The sequence below is a fragment of the Nannospalax galili genome, unplaced genomic scaffold, assembly GCF_000622305.1.
Source record: "Nannospalax galili isolate Female #2095 unplaced genomic scaffold, S.galili_v1.0 scaffold752, whole genome shotgun sequence".
In the NCBI taxonomy this organism is placed as follows: Eukaryota; Metazoa; Chordata; class Mammalia; order Rodentia; family Spalacidae; genus Nannospalax; species Nannospalax galili.
In genome coordinates this window covers 1,499,672-1,518,604 of record NW_008333404.1, presented here as the reverse complement: position 1 = coordinate 1,518,604, position 18,933 = coordinate 1,499,672, and the positions used below count along the sequence as shown (strand labels likewise).

General features: G+C 47.4%; 1 protein-coding gene across 1 annotated transcript; it reads left to right on the top strand.

The window, feature by feature from the left end:
* Nucleotides 1-6,818: 6,818 nt before the first annotated feature.
* Nucleotides 6,819-18,751, top strand: Anxa9 (annexin A9). Its single transcript, XM_008828265.2, has 14 exons — nt 6,819-6,873; nt 6,984-7,074; nt 7,552-7,642; nt 7,857-7,953; nt 9,910-10,004; nt 10,212-10,325; nt 10,568-10,658; nt 12,113-12,192; nt 12,354-12,413; nt 13,134-13,218; nt 13,365-13,460; nt 13,557-13,615; nt 18,061-18,183; nt 18,408-18,751. The coding sequence occupies exons 3-14, from the start codon at nt 7,568-7,570 to the stop codon at nt 18,468-18,470; spliced, it is 1,038 nt and encodes a 345-aa protein (XP_008826487.1). The 5' UTR covers nt 6,819-6,873; nt 6,984-7,074; nt 7,552-7,567; the 3' UTR covers nt 18,471-18,751.
* Nucleotides 18,752-18,933: the final 182 nt, after the last annotated feature.

Genomic DNA, 18,933 nt, shown 5'->3' with positions numbered 1-18,933 from the left:
GCGGGGGCCGGGGCCGGGAGGGGCCGAGCTCCGCGGCGCCCGCCCCGCCGGCCCGCCTCTTCTCAGGCCGGGCCCCGGGAACTCCGGGTGGAGCCGCCGTGATAAGGCGGGCCGCGCGCAAGCCTCGGCCGACTCTTGCGTCGCAGCTGGGGGTGGGTACAGTCCTCCCGCCCGGCCACCCTGGCTCCCACCCCGCCTGCCCCCCGCTGCGGTCGGCGACCTCAGCCCAAGGGGGAGGCCTCTGTTCCTCCCCCGGCGGATTGCCACACTTCCACCTCCACCTCCTCGGGCAGCCGCCTGGGAGACCTGCCCCCGGAGTGCTCCGCGTCTTTACCTGCGTGCCTAGACAGACCCAGGCCCGGCGGGCCCTGCGCGCTGTAAGATGCACAACCCGCTGCGGGAGAGTCCATCCCAGGGCAACACTGCCCTGCCTGGACACAACGCCCTGCTGTGGTTGAGTGTGAAGGCGCCGCTCTCGAACTTGTACAAAATGTGCTCTAGTTTTCAGTCTATACCACGCTTAGCCGTGGTCAATTTCCTATTAAAATTTGTTTTCCCTAAATAGCCCTATAAATCCTTGAGCCTCAGAATAGACAGAGCTTGACTAAAATGTACTGGAGGGTCTATTTACAGCGAGAGCTGCAGCTTCCTCTATGTATAAATACTTTAATTTTTTTTTTCTTTTTTTACTTTGCCAGGCTTGGTGGTTCATGCCCTTAGTCTCAGATTCGGGAGGCCAAAGCAAGGGGAGCCACGGTTTCGAGGCCAGCTTGGATTACAGAATGAGTCTATCCATCTCAAAATTAAAATAAACTTTTACCTTCATGAAATGGCATTTTTATGCTGTCACAAAACCTGTGGCCATGGCTTGTTTCAATGTTAGTCAGGTCTAAGTTGTCTTAGGAGTTTGGCCCTCTCTTTTTGGAGGTGTAGAGAGGCAATAGCTGATTTCCAACCTGTATAGTTCACTTGCTCCCTGTCCAAGCTCAGAATATACAGGAGCCTGGATGTCCCTTGCACTCTACCAAGGGGTTGCCAAGGTTGTTGGGGGGGGCTGGGGGGGTTGGTCTTTTTGAGACAACGTCTCCCTGTAGCCCCAGCTGTCCTGGAACTCACTATGTAAACTAGGCTGGCCTCGAACTCACAGAGATCCGCTCTAGTACCCTCTCCTGAGTCTACACACCCTCACACCCTTTTCCAGCAATCTGGTGTGTCCTATTTGGGCCCCAGCTAACACTCTCATGCTCCCACACCTCTGGACTACTTATCCCTTCTTTTAGCTTGACTCCTTTTCTTGTTTTTTTTTTTGTAGAAATGCCATGTTTTCCCATGGTCCCCACCAGATATTTATTTGGTTGGGTTTTTTTTTTTAGCAGAATCTCACTATGTAGCCCCTGGCTTCAAACTCTCAGCCATCCTCCTGAATCGGCCTCCTGAGCACTGGGATTACAGATGTGAACCACCATGCCCCACCAGACTTTTTAAATGCTTCCTCAGGATAACTGAAGTTAATGAATGAATGAAAGAAAGTGAGGAGTTTGGGAGCAGAAACTGGATAATGAGGGCTTGAGAAATAAAGATAAGTGTACAAAAGAGAATGGAGAGAGAAAAAACTTGACCTCAGCCAGCACCAGGTTGATGTTCCACACACAGCCACCCTTGGGTGGACCAGGAGATTATGATTACCTGCCTTTCCAGCCCATCCCCCACCTCCAACTTGGTACAGCCATGCCCACAATGCCCCAAGTGTGGCCTGTCTTGTGGTGACTCACTTCCTCTGAACGGGCTGCTGAGGTGTCCCAAGGCATGGAACAGGCCATAGGACCAGAGTTTAGGTATCTGAACAGACTCCTGGGAAGACAGACACATGGAGCCCAACTGCAAAAGGTAGATAGTTCCAAATCTAGCTGGCCCATACAACACAGAAGCTGTTTGGTAAGAATAGAACAACAACTCTAGCACCTAAATAGACTTGGTGACAGTTCTGAGCAGAAAAAGTCCTAACAAAAGGTGAAATAAATAGGTTTCTGTATATTCTGAGATCATGCAATGCAAAGAGTTGATAGTAAAGCAAAATGGGGGGGTGGAGGATGATATGGCTCAGTGGGTAAAGGCACCTGCCACCAAGCCTGATAACCTGAGTTCCATCCCCAGTATTCACATGATGGAAGGAGACAATGACTCCCACAAGGAGTTGTCTGACTTGCACACATGTACTGCGGCATATGCATTTCCACACACATAGACATATGCACAAAATATAGATAGATCATAGATGATAGATTAGATAGATGATGATGATAGATAGATGATAGATAGATAGATAGATAGATAGATAGATAGATAGATAGATAGATGATAGTGATGGTACATGCCTTTAATCCCAGCACTTGGGAGGCAGAGGCAGGTGGATCTCTGTGAGTTCAAGGCCAGCCTGTTCTACATAGCAAGTTCCAGGCCAACTGGGGCTACATAGACCCTGTCTCAAAAAAACAAAAGAAGTCTGTCCTAGAGGCTGGAGAGATGGTTGAGAAGTTAAAAACACTGACTGCTTTTACAGAGGCCCCGGGTTCAGTTCCCAGCCCCCACATGGCTGCTAACAACCATCCATGACTCCAGTTCCAGGGGATCCATCTACCGCTTCTGGCCTCTGTGACCATTGCACACATGGGCGCACTTACATGCATGCAGGCAACACACATACACATAAAATAAAAATAAATAATAAACAAATAAACTAAAAATTCAGTCCTACATAGAGAAAGTAAAGCAACATGGGGCCTCATGTGGTAGTGGTGGAGGTGCTGGATGTTACTGCTATGCCCAAGTATTCCACTAAGGGACCCCACACCCTGTCATCCACACCCTCCCTCATTAAGAGATTTTAAAAAAAGGCCAGGCGTGGTAGCATACGCCTTTAATCCCAGCACTTGGGAGGCAGAGGCAGGCGGATCTCTGTGAGTTCAAGGCCAGCCTGGTCTCCATAGCGAATCCAGGCCAGCTGGGGCTACAGGGAGACCCTGTCTCAAAAAGACCAAAAAAAAAAAGAGATTGAAAAAAAAAATCAGAGGTATTTGTACACCTGGATTCTGGTTCCAGCTCCATTGCAGTGGGAGGTCACCACCCTCCAGTAATGAGGGGTGCAGAGCATACCTTTTCAGAGCAGACCTTCTCTGAGATGTCCTCCAACACTACAATCCTAAAATTTAGACCACAGGGTTTGAGGTGATTAGTGAATCTGAAAACAGTATCAGTCTGTTCCTGCTGTTAAAAAAAAAAAAAAAAAAAAAAAAGAGCCAGGGCTGGAGAGATGGCTTAGCAGTTATGAACATTAGTTTTTCTTGCAGAAGACCTGAGTTCGAATCAGCACCCACATGGCAGTTAGCAACTGTCCATAACTCCAGTTCCAGGGGCTCCAAGGGCCTCTTCTGTTCTTGTAGGCACTGCACGATACGGGTGGACTTACATACATGCAGGCAATGCATACATACACATTAATTTAAATTTTTTTTTTGGTCTTTTTGAGACAGGGTCTCCCTGCAGCCCCAGCTGACCTGAACTCACTATGTAGACCACGCTGGCCTTGAACTCACAGAGATCTGCCTGCCTCTGCCTCCCGAGTGCTGGGACTAAAGGATATTTTTTTTTTTTAATCCAAGAATAAAAGTGTTGAAATTCCATCCAAGTTTCAGCAGAACCACTGCAAATGCACCACACACACTCCTCAGACTCAAGGGCAGGAGGACTTTGTTTCTGCCATGTGACTGGGCTTCTGTGTGCCTTCTCCAAATTCAGAGTTCAACCTGCAGGTTTGCCAGGAGTCTGGGCTAACAGGTGCCCTCGCCCTCCCTTCCTTTCTCCATAAGCCTGCTTGGTATATGTAGCCAGAAGAGGTTCTCAGGAATCAGAGGCTCCCAGGCATGGTGGCACAGGTCTAGTCCCAGTACTCGGAGGCAGAGGCAGGCAGATCTCTGTGAAATCCAGGCCAACCTGGTCCACATAGCGAGTTCCAGGCCAGCCAGGGCTACCAAGAGACCCTGTCTCAATAAAACAACAAAACAAAACAAAACAGAAAAATCAGAAACTGAGGTAATGTGGACCTCATGCTGCCCTGCTGTCCCCCAGCATCACTGAAGTGTCCCCCAGGTCCTTGCATGTGCTCAGAGATCTGCCTTGTCTGCTGGCGGTGAGTAAATACCTACCTGAGGCTCTTCCGACCTAAGTAAGATGCCTACCAAGTTCACCCAGGAACCTGATGTCCTGAGGAGGCCGCCCTTGGGAAGGAAGGATGAACTATGAGAACCCCTTTGTAGCTCAGGGTCCGGGACTTCCAAGTGGCCACAAGGGGCTGTGTTAACAATACTTCTCAGTTCTTGATTGTGCCCTCTTGTGGCTATGTTGGGAAATTGCAAGGAGGAAGCTGACAGCCCAAATTGGACTTTTCAGGAAGACATAACAGCTACCATTATAAAATAATATTGTAACAATATTTATTGTTATATACTAACATTGTGACATGTGTCCTTACTATTTTTTAGTGGGCACTTTTCTAATGTATTTTCAGGTGGTCTGCTAGGGCTAGAACCTTGAGCCTCATCCATGCTCTACCATTGAGCTGCATTCCCAGCCCCACTTCTAATTGTTTCTCACAACAATCTATAACATAAACATTATCATTAGTGCTTTTTTGTTCGTGTGTGTGTGTGTGTGTGTGTGTGTGAGAGAGAGAGAGAGAGAGAGGTTTTATGTTTATTTTGTTTTTGTTTATTCAGTATGGGGGCTTGAACCCAGGGCCTTGGATACGCTAAGCAAGCATTCTGCCACTCAGCTATATCCCCAGCCCAGCCTCTGTTCTGAGGATGAGGAACCTGAGAAGGAAGTTTAAGGAAGTTTAACCTTGCATAGGAAGGTTAAGGTACCTGCCTAACATCATAGAGAAGACCAGAATTGAATTCTGACTCTGAGAAGTCTGGCTCTAGAACTTTTGCTATTAACCACAGTGCAGAAATTGAGTCTTATTTTGGAGATTGTCAAGTAAAACATGGGGCATCCAATTAGATTATAATTTCAGGTAAACAATTTGCTAACATAAGTAATTAGATTAAATATTTGGATCATTACTTATACCAACAAAATTATTCATTATCTGAAATTCTAATTTAACTAGGTGTTGTATATTTTTATTTACATAATCTAACACCACTAATTCACAAGGCACTTTGCCACATGCCATCCACATATTCCCTCATTTATCCCTCCCAGGAAACCTATCCTCAGAATGCCCCAACCTGTCTTCTCCCCACCCCACCGTCCACTCTCTCCCACTATTTCCATTTACAGACCTGACATGACTACCTAGATGACAGACATAGGAAATGGCAGAACCGATCATGATGGCTTACACATGTAAATCTCAATATTTGTGAAGCTGAGGCAGGAGGATTGTGAGCTCAAGGTCAGCCTGGTGATGATCCTGCTTCAAAAAAAGGGGGGATGGGACCAGCAAAATGGCTCAGCAGGTAAAGGCGCTTGCCACCAAGTCTGACCTCCTCAGTTCAATCCCTGGAACACACATGGTGAAAGGAGAGAATCAGCTCCCATAAGTTGTCCTCTGACCTCCATACATGCACTCCTCCCAATGTGCTAAATAAATAAATAAATATAAATTATAAATGAATAAATAAATAAATTTTAAGTGGTGATTGACCCCACATCCTATAATTTTAAAACCGGTGCAGGTTTTCCACTTTAAAAGACAAAAACAAACAAAAGAAAAAAAAAAACAACTGCCAGACTGTGCCCACCACCTCACCACCATGGAAACCTTTCTTGCCAGTGCTTCCCTAGGCTTATCCTTGTGGTGGGATGGCAGTGGAAGGTCCCTTCTTCAGGGATCCTGGGAAATCAAGGAGGACCACTGGGGTCTGGACAGCCAGACAGTGAGGTTTAAGGAACTGCTTAGGGCCCCTGAGGCTCTGAGGGACTGTTCACCTGCTGCTCTGTGCAGGGACAGCCTCTAGCCCAGCTGCTGGGATTGAATCACCTGCAGCTAAAACAGCCAGGGAATCCCAGCAGCCAAAAGGCAACAGAAGGAGTCTGAGAAACTGGGGCCCTGGGAGCCTCCTTCACCTGCCTTTGGGAGCATGACACCTCCACAGTGCCCTTCTGCAGGGAACACCCTTTTGCATTTTTCTTTCTTGACTCTGCTCCCACTCCTGATTACCTGTGCGCTTCCTTCTTCATTGAAACAAACAGTGCTTCCCCACCCAGGCCAGCTGGCTTTAATAAGGCAGTAATCACAGTAGTTTCTGGGCTGGGACCCCCTGTAGGGTGCAAGCTGGGGTGCCCTGCTGGTATGTGCCCCAACAGGTTTTTCTCTATCAACCTTGAAATCGGCCTGGAGCCTGTCTGACCTGCACACCCCTCCACATACACACCCCCAGGGAGCTGGAGCCAGAGAGCTGGAGCCAGAGGCAGAGCCAGGTCAGAAGCTAGACTCAGAGACTAGGCTTCTGTGGTCCCAACCTGGCCCCACAGGGATAGCAATGCACAAAGCCTCCTGTGTCCTCGGCTGAGCTGAGAGGCTGAACAGAGTTCACTTGTGTGGGTTAAGGTCCAGTTCCTGGGAGGAGAGATGCTAGGTGGGGAAGTGTTTGCATGTAGACCTGGTACAGCCTGGTCCTCTTCCCACGTCTGGGAGGGGCCAAAGCAGAGACAACAGCTGGGCTGATCTGCAAGTGAGGCCATCTGACTGGTTGTTCAGCCTGGGCTGCCCACCCCTCCTCTCCTCTACCAGGCTACACAGGAGCTGGTGCCCACACAGGCAAGCCACCAAGCCAGGAAGGCACCCAGGTCACCTTTTGCACTCTTGGGGTAAGTCCTGGACCTGGGCCCTCATCTGAGGGAGGGGGAACTTACTGATGGCTTGGGGGAGGAGTGTATGTGTTCCTTTCCCAGCATAAGTGTGTCTATTCTCTGTCTAGGTACCCATGTCCCTACAAGGACACATACATCAATCCAGAGATTACAGCTGCTGACCTAAAGATTCCACTTGAGATTCCTAGAGGCAAGCAGGTAAGGAGCTTCATAGGCAAGGGTTAGGTCTTACCTGTGGGGAAGAAGTACAATGAGGAGCTGTCTCCACCCAGAACACTTCATTGTGCCCCCTCACCTCAGCTCCCCAACACTACAAGAGGAGAACCCAGCCAGGCCAGGGAAGGAAGGGCCATGAGCCTCGGGAGAGGGCACCATCTGGACTATGGACTGAGGGGCCTTGGGTCCAACCTTGACGGGTTTGGTTGATGCTGGTTCCAGCAGCTTCCCTGGTCAATCAATTCTGGCTTCCTAAAGGAGGGTGAGAAGTGGGTGGGTGGGCTCTTCTATTACCCCTCCTTTTCTACTCTAGTTGGTGTTTTTTTAGGGGGGTGGCTTTTTTGTTGTTTTTTTCCTACAATAAAAGGAACAGGTTAGGAAAGCCCAAGCTCCAGGTCAGGAGTCATCAACAGGCCCAGGGGGACATTTATCTCTGCTGGCTCCTGTTTTCTTCCCTAGGGCAGCCAGTTGAGCCATGTCTGTGAGCAGTGGTAAGATGGAACTGTCCCTGACCCAGGAGATCCTCAGCCACCTGGGCCTTGCCAACAAGGTATGGGCTATTGAAACATAAAATCCTAAAGGATTTATTTGCTTACTTAATAGAGCTGGTGATGAGTCCAGAGCCTTGCCTTTGCCAGGCTAATGTACTACTACTGATGAAACCATAACCCTGGCTTTGAATATGTCAACTCAGGTGCCAGGGAGATGATGGGAAATAGAAAATAGAGAATGTGCCCCTTCATCATAACACCATGCTCTTACAGACTGCAGCATGGGGGACCCTGGGCACTCTCAGGACCTTCTTGAGCTTCAGTGTGGACAAGGATGTACAGAGGCTGCTGCGGGCCATTACAGGCCAGGGTAAGACCCCATCCTCAACACTTGTGGTCCTCCTTTAACTGCTGCTCTCTTGCTTTTCTTTTAGGATTTTTCTTAAGTGAATGAGTATTTTGCCTCATGTAAGTGTACCACATTCATGCCGAATGCCAGCCAGAAGAGGATGTCAAGTCCCTTTGAATTGGAGTTAAGGACCAGTGTTAGCTTCCCAGCCAGAAAAGGATGTCAGATCCCCTGGAATTGGAGTTAAGGACCAGTGTTAGCTTCCATGTGGGCTCTGGGAACTGAACCCAGGTTCTCTGTTCTTAACTGCTGAGCCAGCTCTTCAGCCCCTATTCTCCAGACTTTTAAAAAATATTTTATTTAGTATTTTTATTTTATGTGCATGAGTATATTGCCTGCATGTAAGTGCACCCAAGTCATGCAATGCCTGTAGAGGTTCAAAGAGAGAGTCAGATCTCCTGGAACTAGAGTTACAGATGGTTGTTAGCTGCCATATGGGTACTATGAACCAAACCCAGGTCCTCTGTTAGAGCAGCCAGTGCTTTTAATGGCTGAGCCATCTCTCCAGCACCTGTTTACCTGTTTTTGTTTGTTTTGTTTTGTTTTGTTTTGTTTTTTGTCTTTTTTGAGATAGGGTCTCCCTGTAGCCCCAGCTGGCCTGGAACTCGCTATGTAGATCAGGCTGTCCTTGAACTCAGATCCTCCTGCCTCTGCCTCCCAAGTGCTAGGACTAAAGGTGTGTGCCACCGCACCCAGCTGTTTATCTGATTTTTAAAAAAATTTTATTTATTATGTGTATGCATGTATTGCCTGCATGTAGGTAACTGCACCTATGTCATGCAATGCCCAAGGAGGTCAGAAGAGGCTGTTGGATCCCCTAGGACTGGAGTTATGGACAGTTGTTAGCTGCCATGTGGGTGCTGGGATTCGAACCCGGGTCTTCTGCAAGAACAACCAGTGTTCTTAACTGCTGAGCCATCTCTCCAGCCCCATATTTACCTGACAGGGGTAGCTTCAGACCCTGCCTCAGTCTTCCAAGTGCTGGGATGACAGGCAGGAACCACCATGCTGCACTGCAAGTCTACCTTTCTATAAAGAATCTACAGGTCAGCAGGGTACCAGAGAGGGGGAGAGGGAGCAGCCAAGTCTAGCAACCTGAGTTCCACCCTCAGTCCCTACCTGGTGGAAGGAGAAAACCAACTCTTTCAAGTGGTCCTCAGACCTCTACAGACCTCCACAGACCTCCACATGTGTGCTATAGCAGGCACGCACCCTCCATCCCACACAGACACACAAAATAAATAAATGTAAAAAAAATTTTTTTTGAAGGAGCTATAAAGGTGGAGTGAATGAACAGTGCTCAAGAAATGTTTGTGAAATGCCTTAATTCCTGTGTGTCAAGTTCCGTGGTAATGTGTCATACCCAATCTCACAATTCCCTTGTAAGGTTGGGCTTATTATTTCTATTTTGCAGATGAGGAAATTGGAGTTCAGAGAGGTTAAGAGGCTTGCCCAAGGTCACATAGTTCATAATGGCAGATCCGGGATTCTAAGCCACTCAAAAAGTCACTTATTTTTATATTTTCTTTTACTTTCTTTTCTTTCTTTCTATTTTTCTTTTCCTTTTTTTTTTTTTTTTTCATACCAGATCACTTTTGCCTGAATTAGGATTGGGGTCAAATTCTTTCTTTTTTTTAGACAGTCTCATGTAGCCTAGGCTAGCATCAAACTTACTACCTGAGAATGACCTTGAGCTCCCGATCTTCCTGCCTCTGTCTACCAAGTGCTGGGATTATAGGTGTGGATGACCACACCCAGCTTTCCATGCAATTTTTGACATTTTATTTGCATAGTCTTTTGAGAGCAATTGGAAGTGGGGATGAAATAGACCTTGCTCTTCTCTGCCCTTCCCTGAAGAGCAAGGGGATCATAACCTTGTAAACAGCCTGGTAACAGCCAAGTCTTGTCTTGATTCAGGAGTAGACCACAGCGCCATTGTGGATATACTGACCAATCGGAGCAGAGAACAAAGACAGCTTATTTCTCGAGCCTTCCAGGAGCGCACCAAACAGGTAAGACCATTCTATTCTGACTTCCCAGGAGCTATGGAGCAGGGTGGAGACCCTCTCAAGAACTTGAGGTGCAGCAAGGCCAAACCCTCCCTCCTGGCTAATCAGACTTGAGATGAAAACCAGCCAAATCTTCCCAAACCTCCCCATGTTTCTGGGACCCTCCTGTGATGAACTGTGCCTCTGTCTGTCATGCGGACGATTTTGCAGGACCTGTTGAAGTCCTTACAGGCAGCACTCTCCGGTCACCTGGAGAAGATTGTGGTGGCTCTGCTGCAGCCAACAGCCCAATTTGATGCCCAGGAATTGAGGACAGCCTTGAAGGTACCAGGAGAAGGCAATCGTTGGGTTATCTGGGGATTGATACCACTGAAAGAAGGGGAGGGGCAACTGACTTTCCTTGTCCACTCCAGGGGGTTGCCTTGGAAGAGGCCCCTCCAGCCAGCCACCCTGTGATGACCCTTCCATGGAGAAGTTGCCAGTGCCTACTCTCCACCCCTCTGTCTGCCATCTTGCTGAGCTAATGACATGGCCCAGTGTTAGAGTGGTCTTTCGATTTCTTGTAGGCCTCAGATTCTGCTGAGGATGTGGCGTTGGAAATCCTTGCCACTCGAGCCCCACCTCTGCTGCAGGAGTGTCTGGCAGTGTATAAACATGGTAAGAATGTGAGCGGAGGTCCCAAGAGCTGGAGGGGAACTGGGAATGATGCATTCCTCTCCCGCAGATGAGCCACCTGAGACCCTGACTCGCCAAGTTACTCCCTTTCAGTACCCCCATACGCATACTACCAGTGCCTCAGTCTCCCCACGGGAGAGAGAGCCACATATGATCATTAAGAAAGAAGCAATGATTAACCATCTTAGTCTGGGGCCCCAGGGCAAATTTCACAGTAATGACAATATTAGGCACTGTCACAGTCCCAAAGGTACCCATGTCACCTCCCCAGCCCCTTTACCATCTCTACCATCACATCACATTCTCAAACTAAAGGCCTTGCTGCTGCCTGGGGAACAGGTGGAAACCCTCTCTTAAGTCATATGTGTCACTTATCAGGCCCTGTTGGCCCTGCTTGGTTGCCACATGCCTCACCCACTAATTTGCGACCAGCTATTCCCATCCTTGTCTCACAGCCAGAGTATCTCCCTTTTCTTCCTTTTTTCTTTTGATATTAACCCTAGTCTATATTCTTTTTTTTCTTTAAATTTTATTTATTATTTTTATTTTATATGTATGAGTGTATTGCCTGCATGTGTGTAAATGCACTTGTGTTGTGCAATACCTGAGGAGGTCAGTCAGAAGAAGGCATCAGATCCCCTGGTACTGGAGTTATGGATGGTTGTTAGCCACAATGTGGTTGCTGGGACTCAAACCCTGGTCCTCTGTAAGAACAGTCAGTGCTCTTAATTGCTGAGCCATCTCTCCAGCTCCATGGTCTATATTCTTAACTCTCTTCTACCTTCTTGATTCCCTCTTGCTTCTGATTTTCTTTTTTTCTTTTTTAAACTTTTTGGAGACAGAGTAGTTTCATGTAGCTTGAACTCCTGATCCTCCTGCCTTAGCCCCCTAAGTGCTGGGATTACAGGTATGCACCACTATTTCTGGTTTCTTGCCTTCCTGCCTTCCTGCCTTCTTCTTTCTCTCTGTACTGGGGATTGAACCCAGGGCTTCAGCATGCCAGACAAGTTGTGTACTATTGAGCTACAGCCTTAGCCAGTGTTTTCTTCATTTCTGTTGTTTCCTCCTGTTCATTCTCTGGGTTATATCCCATCTCACACATCACTTCTTGGATACTGGTTAGAAGGCCAGGCCCTAGACAAGTTGCTTCACAACCTAGGTTTCCCTGTTCCCCTTCACTGCCTGGCTACCACTCTAATAGAATTCCCAGCAGGTAGGTGTTTGGAAGGAAGCCACCCCACATCCCACAGCTTAGGGATATTTTCAGAGTGGCCACCATGGTCCTCATTTCTTACATCCTGGGAACAAGCAGCTTTCAAGTTCCTCTTCCTAGGAGGGCTGGCAGGGCACAGTGGGTCAGGCATATGACAGGTCCTGGAGCCACCTACCCTGGGAAAAAATCAAGAGGCTTCAGAGAGCTCTTGACCCTGCCTCAGATTTCCAGGTAGAGGCTGAGGAAGACATTAAGGCTGAGACCAATGGCATCTTGCAGGACCTGCTTCTGGCACTGGGCAAGGTGAGGACTGGCTTGGGAAGGAAGGAGTTCCGCTCCTCAGGATGGGCCAGGGCAGTGAGCACTGCTGCCCTGTGATGGACAAGTGAGGGCTTCAGAGAATCAGCCTAGAGCCAAAACTCCACTGAGTGGAGTTCTCTGCTGAGAATAATGTCTCTACACAGGGGGGTCGAGACACCTACTCTGGAATCATTGACTACAATTTGGAAGAACAGGATGTCCAGGTGAGCAAAGTGGTTTAAGAGTTTGCCTGGCCTTGTGCCCCAGACTCCCTCCACCACTATATATGTCTGTGTGTCTTATGGTATGGATCGTGTGTTTCTTTTGTTTGTTTGTTTTGGTTTGGCTTTTTTGAGACAGGGTCTCCTTGTAGCCCCAGCTGTCCTGGAACTCACTATGTAGACCAGGCTGGCCTCAAACTCACAAAGATCCACCTGCCTCTGCCTCCCAAGGGCTGGGATCAAAGGCGTGCACCACCACGCCCGTCTGTGTTTCTATCTATGCTGCAAACCTGTTTCTGCCTCAATATGACAGCCCAGTCCTTTTCCTGCCTTCTTTCCTCAGTCTCTTGAGTTCACAGGAAGCAAGCTGGCAGTTTCTCCTCTGTGGACACTTGAATCAAGAAGGCTAGGGGATTAATTCTCTGGGGGTAGGGGGAACCAGTACATTCCCAAATAGGGGATTTAGATGTGGGGGCAGGAGCTCCTCTTAGCACTGTCTTTTATTTTTGAGACAGGGTCTCCCTGTAGCCCCAGCTGGCCTAGAACTCGCTATGTAGACCAGGCTGGCCTCGAACTCACAAAGACCAAAAAAAAAAAAAAAAAGGTAAACTCACCCTCAGTCCCATTTCCACCATCATGATAGATTTTGGGAACATCATAGGGATTACAGGGTCTAACCAATGATCCTGACTAATCCTTCACTGGTTCCTTCCTTCCTCCCAGGCACTCCAGCAGGCAGTAGAACCTAACTCAGAGGGGCCATGGATCCTGACATTCACACAGCGCAGTCCTGAACATCTCATTCGAGGTACCCAAGCCTTCTTATCCCTCCAGCTTACTCTATCAATGAGTGTGGCAGAGAATGGTAGGGAGGGTCATGATTCTCTGTGACAAGTAACCCCAACCCCATGAATCAATTTATCTTTCTAACTCCCCCCAAACACATCCCAAAAGTGTTTGATCGGTATCGGCGATGCACTGGGCAAGAATTGGAAGATGCTATACAGAACCGTTTCCGCGGAGACAGCCAAGTGGCCCTGCTCAGCCTAGGTAAGAGACCCGCATGGGATGCATGGAGGGGTCTCTCCTGGGATGGGAAGCCGTGGCCCTAGTCATGGCCCTCCATTCTTCCACCTTTGCTTCCAGCCTCGGTGATAAGGAACACACCACTGTACTTTGCTGCCAAACTTCACCAAGCCCTCCAGGTGAGAGGTACATTCCTTCCCGCCCCTGCCCTTCAGAACCAAGCCTTGGCGAGACATCCAGGCCACTGCCTGGAATATGCTCAGAGCTGCTGGAAACCTACAAGCAGCTCTCTTCCTTTGTGTTTACAAACTGTCTTGACTGGGTAGAGGAGTGAGCTGTGGTTAGAACTTAGTTGACCTACAAGGGCACTAAAGTTAAAGTTTGGGCCTTAATGTCTGTGTATCAAATACAGATAGGAGTTTGCCCTTTCCGGTATCAGCTGTGGTCAGAGGCAAAGGTGATAACACTAGAAAGAATAATCATAGCTGGGTTTTGTGGAGTTTGCTTGTAATCTCGGCACTCGGCACTCTGGAGGACGAGGCAAGTTTGAGGCCAGTCTGGTGTGCCAGGGGCCAGCTAGGACTACACAGGAAGCTCCTGTCTTTGGTGCTGTCCTCAGTATGTTACTCATATTTCAATGAATCCTCACAGCCTTGTTTTATTAGAAGACTGAAGAACAAAGAAATTAAGCACCTTGCCCAAAGCCATAACACTAGCAAGTCACAATCTCCCTACAAAGCACTGATACAGATGATCTAGAACACTTGGTGCCCTATCAGTTTCTCCTCAGCTGAACCATAAGTGCTTTTAGTGCCCAGAGCCTCTTTTCTCTTCCTTGGCAAGATTTTGTTCCATATCATTCATCCTCAGACTGGTGATAAAGTTCAGTGGTAGAGCATTTGCCTAATATGCACAAGACCCTGAATTCATCTCTAAACCACTTCTTTTTTCTTTTTTTTTTTTTGTCTTTTTGAGACAGGGTCTTTTTGTAGCCCCAGCTGGCCTGGAACTCACTAGTAGACCAGGCTGGCCATGAACTCACAGAGATCCACCTGTCTCTACCTCCCAAGTGCTGGGATTAAAGGCGTGTGCCACCACGCCCGGCTTCCACTTATTAAAAAAAATATATTTTAGCTTGCATGTATGTAAGTGCACCCGTGTTGTGCAATGCAGAAGGCTTCAGAAGAGGGCTTTGGATTCCCCTGGTACTGGCGTTAAGGACGGGTCATAGCTGCCATGTGGGTGCTGGGAATCGAACCCCAGTCTCTGCAAGAGCAGTCAGTGCTCTTAACTGCTGAACCATCTCTCCAACCCCTAAACCACTTCTTTAAAAGTGCCTGGCATAAGCTAGGCATGGTGGCACATGCCTTTAATCCCAGCACTTGGGAGGCAGTGGCAGGTGGATTTCTGTGAGTTTGAGGCCAGTCTGATCTATATCACGAGTTCCAAGCCAGCTGGGGCTACATAAGAAGACCCTATCTCAAAAAGACAAAAAATAAAAATAAAAAAGTACCTGGCGTATTACCTGTCCTCAAACTAATGATTTCGGTTTGAGTAATTCCACCAACAGACTCTAGTAATTCTGCTTTATGAACTAGGTCTCCCCTGAGAACTGTCCCTAACACACACACACACACACACACACACACAGAGTGCACACCACACACACATGCACACACACACATTTTTTTTTTTTTTTGGTCTTTTTGGGACAGGGTCTCCCTGTAGCCCCAGGGAGTGGCCTGGAACTCACTATGTAGACTACTCGAACTCTCAGAGATCCACCTACCTCTGCCTCCCAAGTCCTGGGATTAAAGGCATGCACCACTGCACCAGGCTGGAGTAGACTTTTTTTAAAAAAAGATTTATGTTAAATTATGTGTGGGTCTGTGATATGTGACTGTGCCTGTAGAGGTCAGAGATCCCCCTGGCGCTGGAGTTACAATGGAGCTCAGGTTGTCTGCAAGAGCTATTTCTCTAACCCGTAAGACTTTATTTTTCTTTATTTTTCTTTTTTTTAAATATATATGGTCTCAGTGTGTAGGCCGGAACTCACAGAGATCTACCTGCTGTCTGTCTCTGCCTCCCAACTGCTGGGATCTAGGTACGCCTGCGTGTGTTACCATGCCTGACTGGTGTAGCCTTCTGTATATTCCCATTGGTGACACTATACAAATGACAGAATAGCCAGGTGTGGTGGCACAAGCCTTTAATCCCAGCACTTGAGAGCAGAGGCAGGCGGCTCTCTGTGAGTTCAAGGCCAGCCTGGTCTACATAGTGAGCTCCAGGACAGCCGGGGCTACAGGAAGACCCTGTCTCAAAAAGACCAAAAAAACAAACAAACAAAAAAAAACCCAAAACAAAAAACTATGTAAAAAACTATGGAAATCCTTGCTCTATCATCCAGAGATTTCCATCTTGAGAGTTGATTATTATACTTAACTGAGAAAGCCTGGATCATTATAATGAGTCAACACCAAAATTCATTTGAAGAGCTATGGTTATCCGTCTGAGCTCCTATCATAAAAACCAATTTGTGCTGGGTGTGGTGGCACATGCCTGTAGTCCCAGCACTTGGGAGGCAGAGGCAGGTGGATCTCTGTGAGTTCAAGGCCAGCCTGGTCTACATAGTGAGTTCCAGGACAGCTGGGGCTACAGGGAGACCCTGCTTCAAAAAGACCAAAAAAAAAAAAAAAAAAAAAAAAAAAAAAAAACAGAGTGTAGCTCAGTAGTAGAGCACTTAGGTACACACACGAAAGCAATCAAACTTGAATCCTAGTAGTAAATGAATTTTTAGTATATGTAAGACTCACACTATTGGGTATAAATGTCAAATTTATCTTAGAAGTAAGGGTCAGAAAGCTGGTTGGGATGGTGTATACCTGAGATCCCAGTACTTGGGAGGTGAAGGCAGGAGGATCAAGAATTCAAGGCAAGGTCATCTTTGGCTTCAGAAAAAAGTCTCTGGCCAGCCTGAGCTACATGAGACTCTGCCCCCAGCAAAAATAAGATGGAGTCATAAAATAAAGTAGGCCCATTTTTTTGAATTTCTTTAAGGAAAAAGTTTCAAGACGATCCTATTACTCTTGTGAGCAATAAATAGAAGCAGATTGTCAGGAATATTAATTTAGGAAAATGACCTTCAGCAAAGGCCGATTTGGATACATTTGACCCAATCTGAACTCTAAAATCAGTGTTTATCATGAAGACCTTAGCACTGTAAGATGCCAAGAACAGCCAAGTGTTGAGACTCAAATTATGTTTGATACAGCTTTGGTATAAAGAGTTCACTAATGAGACTACTTAGTGAGTGACTCTACAGTTCTACAATTTTGGAGCAACAAGAATCTCTGTGAGATTGAGGCTAGCCTGGTCTACATAGGCAGTTCCAGGCCAGCTTGTGCTACAGGGAGACTTTGTCTCAAAAAACAAAAGAATTGGAATAAGAGAACTAGATGTGGTGGTTCATACATGTAATACCATCTTCTTGAGAGTCTTAGGCAGGAGCATCAAAGTTTGAGACCAGTACGGGCAATTTACCGAGACTGTCTCAAAATAATATTTTTAAAAAGGCTAGCCAGAGAAGGCAGTTGTGGTGGCACACACCTTTAATCCCAGCACTTGGGAGGCAGAGGCAGGCAGGTCTCTGAGTTTGAGGCCAGCCCAGTCTCCCCTAGTGAATCCAGGCCAGCTGGGCCTACAGGGAGACCGAAAAAAACCAAAAAAAAAAAAAAAAAATGCTAGCCAGGCATGGTGACACACACACATCTGTAAAACCAGCACTGGAAAGGTAGAAGTAGGAGGATCATAAGTTCAAGGTCAACCTCATCTGTGTTGTAAGTTTGAGGCTACTCTAGGGTACCTGAGACATTGTCTCAAGAAACAAAAGCATGGGGCTGGAGAGATGGTTCAGTGGTTGAGTGCTTCTTGCTCTTCCAGAGGACCCAAGTTCACTTCCCAGCACTCATGTCAGATGGCTTACAACTGCCTACAAATCCTGCTCCAGTGGATCCGATCCCTCTTCAGATCTCCCCAGGCACCTGAATATATGTGACATATTCTCCCCCCACTGCCCCTATAAGTAAAAAATAAATCTTTTAAAAGTTTTTATAGGCCGGGCGTGGTGTCACACACCTTTAGTCCCAGCACTCGGGAGGCAGAGGCAGGTGGATCTCTGTGAGTTCAAGGCCAGCCTGGTCTACACATTGAGTTCCAGGCCAACTGGGGCTACAGGAAGACCCTGCCTCAAAAAGACAAAAAAAAAAAAAAAAAAAAAAAAAAAAGAAGTTTTTATATATGAAAAAAGGCTTGAGAATGAAGCTCAGTGGTAAGAGCACTTGCCTAGCATGTCCAAAGCCCTGGGTTTGATCTCCCAGTACCACAGAAAAAGGACAGAGAGAAAAATTATTCAAGCTATCTGCTCTAAGTGATATTTCCTGCTGTATCATCTTCCATGAGGAAAAACAAAGATGATTTTGGCCCTGATAATGTATATTTCTCTTTCCCCTTAACTCCACCTTGCCTCTACTTCCTACAACCATCCATGCCATTCAACCCCTGCTCTTAGTGAGATTATTACCCTTAACCATCCCCTTATACACTCCCTAATCTGTTTCTTTACCAGGAAACTGAGCCCAATTACCATGTCCTGACACGCATCCTGATCTCCCGAAGTGAGACTGACCTTCTAAGCATTCGAGCTGAGTTCAAGAAGAAATTTGGGAAGTCTCTCTACTCTTCTCTCCAGGTGAAACTGGGCTAGTTCTTAGCCTGGAACCCTGGTGTCCTAGCACTCCCCTCCCCACACTGTCCCTGCCATTGAGACCCCATGAGCCTTTGGTTGAATGCAGGAAGGACTCGGTATAACAGATTCTTCCCTTCCTGATGAGCAATGGACCAGCAGGAGTGGGGCTAGAATGCTTGGACCATATAGTGGACGGGTCTTTCTAACATCGACTCCCTTACCTGCAGGATACAGTGAGAGGGGACTGTCGCTCAGCCCTACTGGCCCTGTGCAGAGCTGAAGACCTTTGAGACCTTCCAGCCCCACCCACACAACATCTGAGATTCTCATGTTCGGTTGGACCACTGGGAGTCCAGCCAGGTCTCAAACAGTACATCCTCATGGAGCAACACACAGCTTAGCTTCTCATTGAGGCTGGACCTCTACATTTCTTTGAAATCCTTGGGCTTCCCGTACCTCAAAGTGTGGGCTGTACCTGGGTCTTCTAGCTCTAATTTGGGGTGGTAATGTGATCTCTTTGATAGTGTCTATCCTACTCATCTTTCACACACCATGACCAGAACATCTCACTGTAGTTGATTTTTTTTTTTTTTATTATGCCAAATTCACTGTCATTTATATTCCCTGGTTAAATTTTGGGTGGAGCAGGACATGGAGGTGGAGGCATCTTTTATGTACACTTAGCTATTCAACAGGAATCCTGTTTTTGCCCCAGCTTGCAGTTATCAACACCCACCCCACCCCCCACCCCCC